The 13,008-nt window shown below is 46.8% G+C and overlaps 1 protein-coding gene across 1 annotated transcript; it reads left to right on the forward strand.

The window, feature by feature from the left end:
• Positions 1–4,692: 4,692 nt before the first annotated feature.
• On the forward strand, positions 4,693–12,283 carry ppp5c (protein phosphatase 5, catalytic subunit; the record flags this gene model as incomplete). Its single annotated transcript, XM_084019593.1, has 13 exons — positions 4,693–4,789; positions 6,980–7,221; positions 7,770–7,917; positions 8,066–8,187; positions 8,273–8,338; positions 8,474–8,572; positions 8,889–8,994; positions 9,287–9,429; positions 9,788–9,875; positions 9,969–10,009; positions 10,354–10,532; positions 10,617–10,698; positions 11,215–12,283. The coding sequence occupies 13 exons, from the start codon at positions 4,693–4,695 to the stop codon at positions 11,275–11,277; spliced, it is 1,476 nt and encodes a 491-aa protein (XP_083875719.1). The 3' UTR covers positions 11,278–12,283.
• Positions 12,284–13,008: the final 725 nt, after the last annotated feature.

Raw genomic sequence — 13,008 nt, forward strand, 5'->3', positions numbered from 1 at the left:
ACCCTCCGGCCCTGAAACTGACCCCCATCACCATGAACCAGCTCCATCCGGGCTGCGTGTGGTTGTATATATATATATATATATATGTATGTAAAACCTACTTTTAGTTGTCAAAGTGCTGAAATGAAAAGGGGGTCAATGGACACGTGAGTTGTGTTTTTAAATCCCGTTATTAGAAGTTCTTCTATGTGGAAAGTAGTTTCCCACATTTAACAGCAGGAAAAACAAATGTGTTCAACATGTCGACAGAAACTATAAAAAGTAGGTTCATTAAACGTGGAAGGACGTGCAGTGAAGGACGTGGAAGGTTTAAAGGTTAACAGAGTTTCTACGACAACGTAACAACAGGTTCTGCAGTTAAAGATACAAGAATGATGTTGATGAAGATCTGGTGGAAACAAGCTCGTTCATAAAACACCGACAGGAAACGTAAACGCAGCCACAACCAAATATACACACAATCCTCAAGACCTGAACCAGAGAAGACCTGAACCGCAAGACCTGAATCTGAGAAGACCTGACCTAGAAGACCTGAGTCAGAGAAGACCTGAACCACAAGACCTGAACCAGAGAAGACCTGAACCACAAGACCTGAACCAGAAGACCTGAACCACAAGACCTGACCTAGAAGACCTGAACCACAAGACCTGAACCAGAGAAGACCTGCCCACGAAGACCTGAACCAGAGAAGACCTGAACCAGAGAAGACCTGCCCAAGAAGACCTGAACCAGAGAAGACCTGAACCACAAGTCCTGAACCAGAGAAGTCCTGAACCAGAGAGGAGTCCTGAACCGGAGGAGTCCTGAACTGGAGAAGTCCCGAACCAGAGGAGTCCTGAACAGGAGGAGTCCTGAAAACAAACTGAACATAAAAGTACTTTTGCGTATTACGTTGTCATCGAAACTGATTCTGAAACTAAAGTAAAGAGTCAGATACCTGAAAATACTAGTCAAGTACAGGAACGTTAGCACAGAGCTCCGTTAGCACAGAGCTCCATTAGCACAGAGCTTCATTAGCACAGAGCTCCGTTAGCACAGAGCTCCATTAGCACAGAGCTCCATTAGCACAGAGCTTCATTAGCACAGAGCTCCATTAGCACAGAGCTTCATTAGCACAGAGCTCCGTTAGCACAGAGCTCCGTTAGCACAGAGCTCCATTAGCAAAGAGCTCCATTAGCACAGAGCTTCATTAGCACAGAGCTCCATTAGCACAGAGCTCCGTTAGCACAGAGCTCCGTTAGCACAGAGCTCCGTTAGCACAGAGCTCCATTAGCAAAGAGCTCCATTAGCACAGAGCTTCATTAGCACAGAGCTTCATTAGCACAGAGCTCCGTTAGCACAGTTTTGTTACCACAGAGCTCGGTTAGCACAGAGCTACATTAGTACAGAGCTACATTAGCACAGAGCTTCATTAGCACAGAGCTTCATTAGCACAGAGCTCCATTAGCACAGAGCTCCGTTAGCAGAGAGCTACATTAGTACAGAGCTCCATTAGCAAAGAGCTCCATTAGCACAGAGCTTCATTAGCACAGAGCTTCATTAGCACAGAGCTCCGTTAGCACAGTTTTGTTACCACAGAGCTTGGTTAGCACAGAGCTACATTAGTACAGAGCTCCGTTAGCACAGAGCTCCATTAGCACAGAGCTTCATTAGCACAGAGCTTCATTAGCACAGAGACCCGCTGCTGCGATTCGTCGACTCAAAGAGACGATCAGTAAAAAACAAAATGTCTGAAGTTGGCGGACAGAGACGGGAGGAAGGGTGGAGCTCCAGAGGGCTTTCTTCTCCGTTAATTTATCTATCTCCTGCTTGAAGTCTTTTGCCCTGCCCGCTACAAAAACATCTGGTTCAAATGACCGACCCCCCGCCGATCCCCCGCCGCCGACCCCCCGCCACCGCCGGGTCCAGCCTCATTAGTGATGATTGTGTGGAGAGACTTCTGCTGCTAAAGGGGGCGGAGCCAGAGAGAAAGTGGGAGTTGAACACGCTGCAGGATAATAAATAGACGAGCGGCTTCGCTGCGAGGCCTCGTCACTGATTGGCTCGTGACCCTGGAATGTGACCCTCGAGCCACTCGTCCTCGTTGCTCGTAGATCTCCGTTTGTTTTAACTTTCCCAGGACCTCCGAGGCCGACGCCCACATCGCAGCACCCGGGAGGCAGCGACGCCCCCCTCCCCCCCCATCCCCCGTCCTCCGAAACACATTCTCTCCTCCTCCCACGCTGTCTCTCTCCCACTCACTGTCTCTCTCTCCCACCCGCTGTCTCTCTCTCCCACTCACTGTCTCTCTCTCCCACTCACTGTCTCTCTCTCCCACCCGCTGTCTCTCTCTCCCACTCACTGTCTCTCTCTCCCACTCGCTGTCTCTCTCTCCCACCCGGTCTCTCTCTTCCACCCGCTGTCTCTCTCCCACCTGTCTCACTGCGGCGTCATGTCAGCCCCCCCCCCATCCCGGTCCCTCCGGTCCCCCTGGCTAGTAAAACCAGACCAGCAGCAGGGAAAGTGTCGGATGGGGGTCACGCTGAGTCAGCGAGTCCTCTATGAGTCAGACCGGACTGATCCGTCTCCTCTGACGTCCCCGCTGAACTTCTAACCCTTTAAACCACAAAACCAGGACTTTTCCTTGAGACGTCCTTCTCTCCTGACGCCCCTGAACACAACACTTTTCCACTACAGACAGTGTGGAACACAATTAACAACCCAATATAGCAGCTAAGCCCCGCCCCCTTCCTGTGTCACCACGGGATCTTATTCCAGAATAAACATGAACGCTCGTAAACAGAGAGACTAACAAAGTTCTGATCCCGTCTGAATCGTTCCTGAAGGTCTGATGTTTTCAGATGTTTCCTTTAGCCTTCTCATTTGTTAGCAATCGCCTTCTTAAAGACACGTTAACGCTTCGAAATCCACCCGCAGGGTATTTACTGAATACAGAAGATCTGTGCTAGCATAGCATAGTGATGGAAATAAGGGCGTTAAAAATACTTTTTTCAGTAACAAGTAATCGAATTGATTATGTTCTGTTAAAGAGGCCTGGAGCTGGGTCCACATTCTTTGACACATTTTAGCATTTAAATATTTACTAGAAAGTAATGCAACAGTTACTTTCCATAGGAACTAGTTACTTTTATAATGAGTAACTAATTCAGTTACTTTTGGGAGAAGTAAGTAATTACCTTTTTAAAGTAACGTGCCCAACGCTGGTTATAAGAAGCCACAATCATCAGAACAAATATAGAACATTCAGGCTCCCTCGTGTGGCTGAAATGTGAACTGCAGCTATAAATGGATGGAACTCATTGATAAGACGACCCCTGATGAGGTCTCCAGTAAACCACCAGGAGAGTCTGGGAGTTTCTAGCAAAGGAAGCGGTCTCAGCTCGGGTGTGGTTCTGCTGAGGACTGGCGTGGTTCTGCTTAGGGTTGGTGTGGTTCTGCTTAGAGCTGGTGTGGTTCTGCTGAGGGCTGGTGTGGTTCTGCTTAGGGCTGGTGTGGTTCTGATTAGGGCTGGCGTGGTTCTGCTGAGGGCTGGTGTGGTTCTGCTTAGGGCTGGTGTGGTTCTGATTAGGGCTGGCGTGGTTCTGCTTAGAGCTGGTGTGGTTCTGCTGAGGGCTGGTGTGGTTCTGATTAGGGCTGGCGTGGTTCTGCTGAGGGCTGGTGTGGTTCTGCTGAGAGCTGGTGTGGTTCTGATTCGGGCTGGCGTGGTTCTGCTGAGGTCTGGCGGGGTTCTTAGGGCTGGCGTGGTTCTGCTGAGGGCTGGTGTGGTTCTGCTGAGGGCTGCGTGGTTCTGCTGAGCGCTGGCGTGGTTCTGCTGAGGGCTGGTGTGGTTCTGCTGAGGGCTGCGTGGTTCTGCTGAAGGCTGCCGTGGTTCTGCTGAGGGCTGCGTGAGGATGTTGCCGTCCGGTTATCTCCGTCCGGTGCGTCAGACGAGTGAATGGCGGTGATGCATCTGAGCCACGTTTGTGCCTCCGTGTATCTGCGGTTGATCGGAGGTGGACGTCGCTCTGACGGCGGAAACTTCAGCTTTCAGGCGTCTGGATCATGTGACTGCTGCTGTCCATTTGAATGAATTAGAATGTTATTTATCAGTTCAGACTTGAGGACTCGGCTTCCCTCAGAATGAAAGTGATTCCAGACCAGCCGGGAGGAAACCGGCTCCCACATGAATCACTGAACTAATCTTTCAGCTAATGATTCAGTTGTAACACGTTAGTCAGCGTGTGAGTGTTGCTCTGGTTAACCTCACACGGATGTCGTATGTCTATGGTTCCCTCGACCAGCAGCCTTCAGGGCCCTAAACACCGCTGCTCCAGAGGAGCGTCACTGCCTCCTGCTGGAAGTACAGGGTTGGTGCGTTGTTTACTTCCGGATTAATCATTCTTTATAGTTTTGTTTCTTATCTTTGCATCAAAGGTAGTGTTATAATGACTTTGCTGCTTTTAGCACTGACAGTAAAGTTGCATCCAATCGAATTGTATATAATCTAATTATTCAAGTAAGTAATATAAAATACAATAACACGAATAATTAACTTTGAATACAAATTCATTAGCAATTAGAAGAAAACAATGTGCACTGTTTTACATATATTTAGACGTTGTCTCTGCGGCATTTTTTTATTATTTTTTTTTTCAATAATTCGAGGAAACAAACAGGAAAAAAGACTTTGCGACCTTTACGACAGTGCCGTAAATGGCGCACGTCTCGGAAAACGACAGCAAGACAAAGATGGCGGAGGGGGGCAATGATGCAGAGCTGCTGAAGGAGAAGGCGAACAAGTATTTTAAAGGTAAGCTGGCGGACTAGTCGGGTCCTCGCCCCCCATCCGCGGCCCGAACCGGACTCGGGTGTGACCGTTGATTTACTGCGGCGGAGTCACGAGCCGGAGCCGGGCGCTTACGACGAGCTAGGCTAACTGTGGGAGCTAACCGTAAACCCCATTCATTTGGATTACGCTGCGCCGAATTTAAATTCGCTGGTTTGAGCTAACGGCTAGCCACAACAGCGGCGGGATACCGCGTTAATACCGCGAACCCGCCCGGACTCTCAACCCGGACCCTTTAACGCACTTCTAACCCGCAGCTCGTGTTCGCCATGAGTCCCGTTAGCCGCTTAGCTTGTAGCGTTAGCATAACGTGACGTCCACGCACGGCAGCAATGCTGTTAGCCGGCGGGCGCGTGCGAGGGAGCAGAGGCTCGTTGTAATGAGACGTCATTCAAGTTATAAAGGGACGTCATTCATGTTATACAGGGTCGTCATTCAAGTTATAAAGGGACGTCATTCATGTTATACAGGGTCGTAATTCATGTTATACAGGTTCGTCATTCATGTTATAAAGGGACGTCATTCATGTTATAATAATTAATGTGTTCGGTGAGATCAGGAGGGAAAGCTCGTCATCAGCGTGCTGCTCTCTCTCTGCTGCTTTATTAGAAACATTACGGTAAAAAAATTCTGTTATATTTTAAAGTCCTGCATTAAAAAGCCTACAAAAGTACTTAAAAGTCATTTTTTATTAATTATTACTGGATTTTAATTGCTGATGCATAATGGTGTTCAGCACTCTATTCTCATTTCTGTATCTGGTGATCAATTAAAGCTCATTTTACGTTATCGAAACCATTGGACAATAAATCATTCATTAGTCAATTGTATATATTTTATTATTGATCTGAAGGGGAATCAGTGCAGTGAAATGTAGTAGAAGAATTTACCGGAGTAGAGGTATAAAGTTGCATAATACAAGAGCAATATCTACTTTTTCATTCTCTCATTTAATATTTATGCAATGTGACCGTCCTCGTCTGTTTTTAGTAGTTTTACTTGTGTGTGTTTCTGTTTACGATCAAGAACCCCCAAATTTTGTACGATGACGATAAAGGCTATCTTATAAATGGAAATACTCCTGTAAAGTACATTGTACTGGAGTCCAGTACTTCAGTTAATGTACGTAGGATGTTTCCTCTTACGTGTGGTGTCACCTTAATAAAAACAATCAACAACACTCATTATCTTGTTTTTCCATTTACATAAACTGATAAATGTAGTTTTTCTGTTAAAGGCAAACACGTGATTTGTGGCTCTTTTGAGAATTTATTACTAACATTAGTGATTTTCATAATTGGAATATCGTTGTTAAAATGTTGCTCCTGTATTAAAGATCCGGTTTATTGAAATTAATGAGATCTGAATGATTGAATAACTCTCTGAATCACCCACTGATAATTTAGATGAAAGGTTCAATTAATAAATATATAAATCCTCCAATATTCCTAAACAGAATATTGTCCCAATTAATCTTCACCGCGTCCGTTAAAGGCTGAACTGAGCAGTCTCGGGTCGAAAGAGGACTTCCTGTTTGCGTAACCTGTTGCCTCTCCCATTGCCTAGCAACCAGCTGTGGTTGACCATAAAGAGCATAGAAGAGGCAACAAATTAGATTAAAATGGAGCCAGAGATCCTGCTTGAGTTTTGATGAAGGAAACGCGTCACATAATGTTTCAGGTGTTTTTTTCATAAGTAGAACATCATCGGTGCCCAAAGTGACGACTTGACACATTCAGGTTCACGTGTTCAGTTTTCATGGTGTTCACGTGTTCAAGTTCACGTTGACATGTTCAGGTTCACGTGTTCAGGTTCACAGGTTCAGGTAGACGGTGTTCAGGTTGACGGTGTTCAGGTTGACGGTGTTCAGGCAGACGGTGTTCAGGCAGACGGTGTTCAGGTAGACGGTGTTCAGGTTCATGTCTTCAGGTTGACGGTCTTCAGGTTGACGGTCTTCAGGTTGACGGTGTTCAGGTTGACGGTGTTCAGGTTGACGGTGTTCAGGTTGACGGTGTTCAGGCAGACGGTGTTCAGGCAGACGGTGTTCAGGTTCATGTCTTCAGGTTCACGTCTTCAGGTTGACAGTGTTCTCCATCAGCTGTGGGAGGAGAATGATGATAAAGTGTTTCTGACGTTTCTCCGTTTGTTTTCCAGACAAAGATTATGAAAATGCCATCAAGTACTACTCGGAGGCGTTGGAGGTCAACCCCTCCAACGCCATCTACTACAGCAACCGCAGCCTGGCGTACCTCCGCACCGAGTGCTACGGCTACGCGCTGGCGGACGCCACCAAGGCCCTGGAGATCGACAAGAACTACATCAAGGGCTACTACCGCCGCGCCACCTCCAACATGGCGCTGGGCAAGTTCAAGGCTGCACTCAAGGACTACGAGACGGTAAGACATGTCACGTTGCGTCTCAAATTCAAGTACTTTATTCTAAATCCGAGTGCTTTTCAAACCTTGAAAACACCACACTTAAATTCAAGGGTTTTCAAGGATTTCCAGCACCCGTACCAAGCCTGGTTTTGACTAAATGTTGAATTCCTGGTTTTGTGTACAGACAGAGATCTGTGTTTCACTCCCGTGTTGCTTTAACAGGGATTATCCTTTAATCCAGCCGCCATGCCAATTAGAGGCGCTCATACCCAAGCTAATTTAGTGCCTATTGTTGTTATAAATATATCGGGGCTTCGCCAAATTCAGAGCAATTTATAGCGCCGGCTGGACCAAGCACCATGACGACAGTTAATCCTGATGCCGCCGCGAGAGCTCGCCCCGTTTCTGGATGTATTTATAGACGTTTGGGGCGTAACCGCCGGCGACTGGATGCTTAGAATATTTATCTGCTCATATCAAACTGCAGAATTAAACCCGTAATGTGCTGTTGTTACATTGCACGTCTTCCCTCAACTGTCTGTCTGACCCCCCTGCTCCGGCGACAGGTAGTGAAGGTTCGACCCAACGACAAGGACGCCAGGATGAAGTATCAGGAGTGTAACAAGATCGTGAAGCAGAAAGCGTTCGAGAGAGCGATCGCCAGCGACGAGATCAAGAAGTCTGTGGTCGACTCGCTGGACATCGAGAACATGAGTGAGTTCCTCCTGTTGATCAGCTGAAGTTAGAATCACAGATCAGCTACTAATGTGATCTGGAAACTCAGAGCTGGTGTCATTCTGTAGTCTGGCCAGCAGAGAGCGCTGACACTTACAGTAAACACACTTGTTGCTTGGTGTCGCAGCGATCGAGGACGACTACGACGGGCCCAAGCTGGAGGACGGGAAGGTCACGCTGGCCTTCATGAAGGACATGATGGACTGGTTCAAAGACCAGAAGAAGCTGCACAGGAAGTGTGCTTATCAGGTAAAAACGCCGCTTGGTCCCTGAAAAACGTCAACTCACGGAAACCTGCTTCTTCTTCAGCGGTTTGTTTCTTTAACTCTTCCAGATTTTGGTGCAAGTTAAAGACGTTCTCTCAAAGCTGCCGAGTCTCGTTGAGATTGTGTTAAAAGAGGTGAGAACGTTTATTATTAATAATAATAATAATAATAATAATAATAATAATGTTGATCAATCGCAGCTCGACAGGAAAAACGTTTGGTGTTTTTGATGACGACCTTTTCTTTACGATTTTTTGTTTCTATTGCAGACAGAGAAAATAACGATTTGTGGCGACACTCACGGCCAATACTACGATCTGCTGAACATCTTCACATTGAACGGGTTACCGTCGGAGAGCAACCCTTACGTATCCTTCTGTCCCTGAACGCCTCGCGGCAGCTCTGACTTCTGGGTTCGTTGGGACCTGCTCTGTGTCTGAAGGCTGCTTCTGTTGCTGTTTCACGTCTGGAAGGTTTATTATTGAACGGTTAACAAAGTTTTCTGCTTCTGTTTGTCACGTTTAACCTTTTTAAAACAACAATGATTCACAGACATCAAAGCTTCGCCTTTAAAAATGTCTCATTGGAGTTAAAACATGAGAATTCAAATGTCTGCACGTCTTCTTGCCACATGAAGCTCTGCCTCCTTTAAACTACAACAGTTAAACCTCAACCAGAGTCCAGCTCTTCAATGGGGACTTCGTGGACCGCGGATCCTTCTCCCTGGAGGTCATCCTCACACTCTTCGGCTTCAAGCTGCTCTACCCCGACGACTTCCACCTGCTCCGGGGTGTGTGTGTGTGTGTGTGTGAGTGTGTGAGTGTGTGAGTGTGTGTGTGAGTGTGTGAGTGTGTGTGTGAGTGTGTGTGAATGTGTGTAAATGTGAAGTGATGTTTTAGTGCATATTTGGATGATGACATGATGATAATGTGTATTTCTTTGATCAACACTTGATCCCTGACCGACGCTCGGTGTGTTCGCTGTCTTCCTTTGTGACTTCTCGTTTGGTTTCTACGGTTACGTCGTAGCATTTCACGGTGTTTAGTTGTCGCAGTGTTAATAACGGCGGGTGTGGCGTGCAGGAAACCATGAGACGGACAACATGAACCAGATGTACGGCTTTGAAGGCGAGGTCAAGGCCAAGTACACGGCCCAGATGTTCCAGCTGTTCAGCGAGGTCTTCCAGTGGCTGCCGCTCGCTCAGTGCATCAACAGCAAAGTCCTGGTGAGTTCAAGCGGCTTCTTCTTCTGTGGTTCTTTATCCAGTCAGGCAGTCTGTTGGTTCAGCACCCCGAGGTCAAAGGTCACTGACAACCACCAGGACTTCAATTCTAGTTCAGAAAGGTTTGGGGGATCGAGAACCTGAACGAGGGTACGGAGAGTAAAGATTCTAGAATTTACGAGTACGAGAGGGTCTGGGGGGGACTCTGTGAGGGACTCTGTGAGGGACTCTGTGGGTCCACGAGGTCTGGGACTCTGTGAGGGACTCTGTGGGTCCACTAGGGTTACCTATTGATTATATATACTGTAGGTGTGTGTGATTAAAGCAGAAGTGGTTGTAACAAGCTTCTCCATCATCACAGGTGATGCACGGTGGACTCTTCAGTGAAGACGGTGTCACATTGGAGGACCTCAGGAAGATCGAGAGGAACAGACAACCTCCAGACTCAGGTAGACCAAACCATCACTATGAATCCGGCTCCCAGAGTCCGGCTGTAGAAACCATCACAGCTTCATTTCAACACCTCCTTCCTCCTCCCTCAGGTCCCATGTGTGACCTCCTCTGGTCCGATCCACAGCCTCAGGTGAGTCCAGCAACATGTTAGCGTAGCCTAGCACCCATCAACCAGACTCCATTCAGAAAACCAGCGTTTTAACAGTAGTTATCTTGTGGTCTTCCAGACAGACCTAACAAAGCATGACTCGGCACTTTTTACTGATCACCATCATGATGGAGTTATTTCAGCATCCTTTTCATCTGGTTATTGGTATTAAATCACAGATCAATACTTTATTCTGGTTCCTCCAGCTGTGTTGAACCAGCCCACGTGGGTTTTTGCTAGGTCAAAGCTTTGTTGCGTTTGGTTGGAACACGTTTCCTGCAACATTCAGTCCTTTCCAGTTCCAATCAGCATCTTGTCTTCTGCAGAACGGCCGGTCGGTCAGCAAGCGAGGAGTCAGCTGTCAGTTCGGGCCCGACGTGACGGAGCGTTTCCTGGAGCAGAACAAGCTGGATTTCATCATGCGGAGTCATGAGGTCAAAGCCGAGGGCTACGAGATCACTCACTCAGGGAAGTGCATCACCGTGTTCTCGGCACCCAACTACTGGTAAGTCGGCACGCCTGAGACTGCTGAGTCATCTCTTTACCAAAGCCGTTTACTTTAACCGTGTTTCGTTCTGCCGTCCTCCAGTGATCAGATGGGAAACAAAGGAGCTTATATCCACCTCAGGGGATCCGACCTCAAGCCAGAATTTCACCAGTTCACTGCTGTGGTCAGTATCCCGTCAGCTGCCAGTCAGCTGAGATTAACTGTCACCATACCAATATTCAGGGGTTGGTACGGGTGCTTGAAAAGTGCTTGGATGTAGACTAAAGGTCTTGAAATGTGTGTTGTATGTGATGACATCTATGATAGAACAGAGGAAAGAAGATCTCCATATTTGAGGGACTGAAAACAGCTGCTAAACATATAACCAATAGTATTTAATGTTTATGCCTAGCCTTCTCCTCAGATTAGGGGAGAAGGCTAGGCATAAATGCAATGATAGAAAAAAAGAAAAGTGAACTAACGAACACAAACGCTTGTTTAAAGGCCCGGGTTCGGTTCGGGCAGAGAAGCTAAACTCTAATGAGTTTGGTGACGTCGTCTGAGTCTTACGTCATAATTTTTAATTAGTCACGGTAATGCCGTATACCGGGGTAAAATAGGGAGGAGGTTTGACGGTATAAAAATGTGGATACCGCCCAACTCTAATGTGATGTTTGTCTGCCCCCCCCCCTCCTTACAGCCTCATCCGAATGTCAAGCCCATGGCGTACGCTAACACGCTAATGCAGATGGGGATGATGTAGCGGCTATGCTAACCCGTCTGTGACACCGACGACGTCCCATCTGACCCGAAACCATCCGCCACCTCACTCCCCCGAGAGCTCGGCTCACTCTCCTCATGCTTCGCCGAAGGGACCCTCCACCAGAAAGACGCGGCGGCATTCAGATGGGAAGAAGATCATGTACACCACCCCAGTCCATGACTGGGACCCTTCTCTCATGTTATCAGCTTCACAACTGGAAAAACCCCTCCACTGTCCATTCGGCCAATCACGTGTCCCGTCACTGGTACAGTCTCCTCGGAGCTGCTCGGTTCCACTGATGTTTGATTAGTGGGATCAACTCGCTGATGTGTACCAAAGATCTGTAATGAAATGATTGTCCCGTTATTGGAGGAGCGTCATGTGACCTGAGCTTCGCACGCCGTTCAGAGCGTCCGTCAGCATTCCTCCAACCATCATGTCCACTCCTCCTTGTTTCACAGTCGTACAACAAGCGTCACACGTGTGATTCCCAGTCCCAAAAGAGAACAGCAGAGTGTCGGGGGACGCCGTTTTAAAGGTGCTGTTAGCCGTTAGTGGTGTGTTTAGTCGGTCCGGTCATGTAGCTGGTAACATTTACTTTGCACTGCTTCCTGTCGAGGAAGATCCTGCTGCTCTCCACGTTGTCATCCTCGCCCATCGCCGCAACACCCGTCGCTGTGACGCCCGCCCGGCAGCTCCCGCACAGTCGACCCTCCCAACTCTTGCTTTGGCGTCGGGCGAAACACACGGACGGCCCTCGGAACACAAACGTCCAGAATGCACCCTGTCTCGAAGCGCACAGCTGATCGTCCAACGGCCCTCAACTTTTTAGATAAAGAAGTACACCGACGTGTATGTATATATACTGTACCATTTAAAGATTCTGTGTAATGTTTGGAGAAAAATATTGAATAAAAAAAATCCAATCCAGTGATTTTAGAAACAAGCTGGTTTCTTTGTTTAACTGCAGGGACATCACTAGGATTTAAAGACGGGGGCTGAGCCTCTCACTCTCACACTTTAATTACTGTAGGTTCAGAGTGTGATTCTGCTCAGTCATGTTTCTGTCATAAAGTATACAGTAAATTAAACCATGACTGGTTTTAAAGCTTACAGTGAAATCTGACAACATAAATATGAACTTTACCCAATAACTATTTTGTATGTATTTATTCCAGCAAAATGAGGATTCAGAAAGAAATCAGAAACAAAAGCACAAATAAGCGTTTACAGAAATGCTTCTTTCTAAAGTCTTTCTCCAGACTATGATGCTATAATCCTAAAGCAATTTAGAGCAGCCCCCCCAAACATCGGCCTAACGACGTCACTGGTTTAACTATATTAATTTATAGTTATTATACTCCAGTACTCAATTTTGAGGTACTTGTGCTTGAGTATTTCCATCTTCTGCTACTTCGTACTACTACTACACTTCAGAAGGAAGTATTGTACATTTTATTCCACAGCTTGAACACAAGTGACTTTACAAATTAAAATGCATAATGCAAAAGAATAATGCATAAATAAATGACGTATTATTCTGGATTAAGACGCGTATTTATTGATGCTTTGGTGAAATTCTCAATCAAACCAGCAGGATAGTGACAACGTACTACTAGTACACAATAACTATAACATCTGCATATGCTAATAAAACACATTAGATGCAGAACTTTTACGTTAACAGTAGTTATACACTGTAGTAATACTCGTAGTTAAGTACCACCGCTG

Source organism: Eutrigla gurnardus (genome assembly GCF_963514095.1).
Source record: "Eutrigla gurnardus genome assembly, chromosome: 10".
Taxonomy (NCBI): domain Eukaryota; kingdom Metazoa; phylum Chordata; class Actinopteri; order Perciformes; family Triglidae; genus Eutrigla; species Eutrigla gurnardus.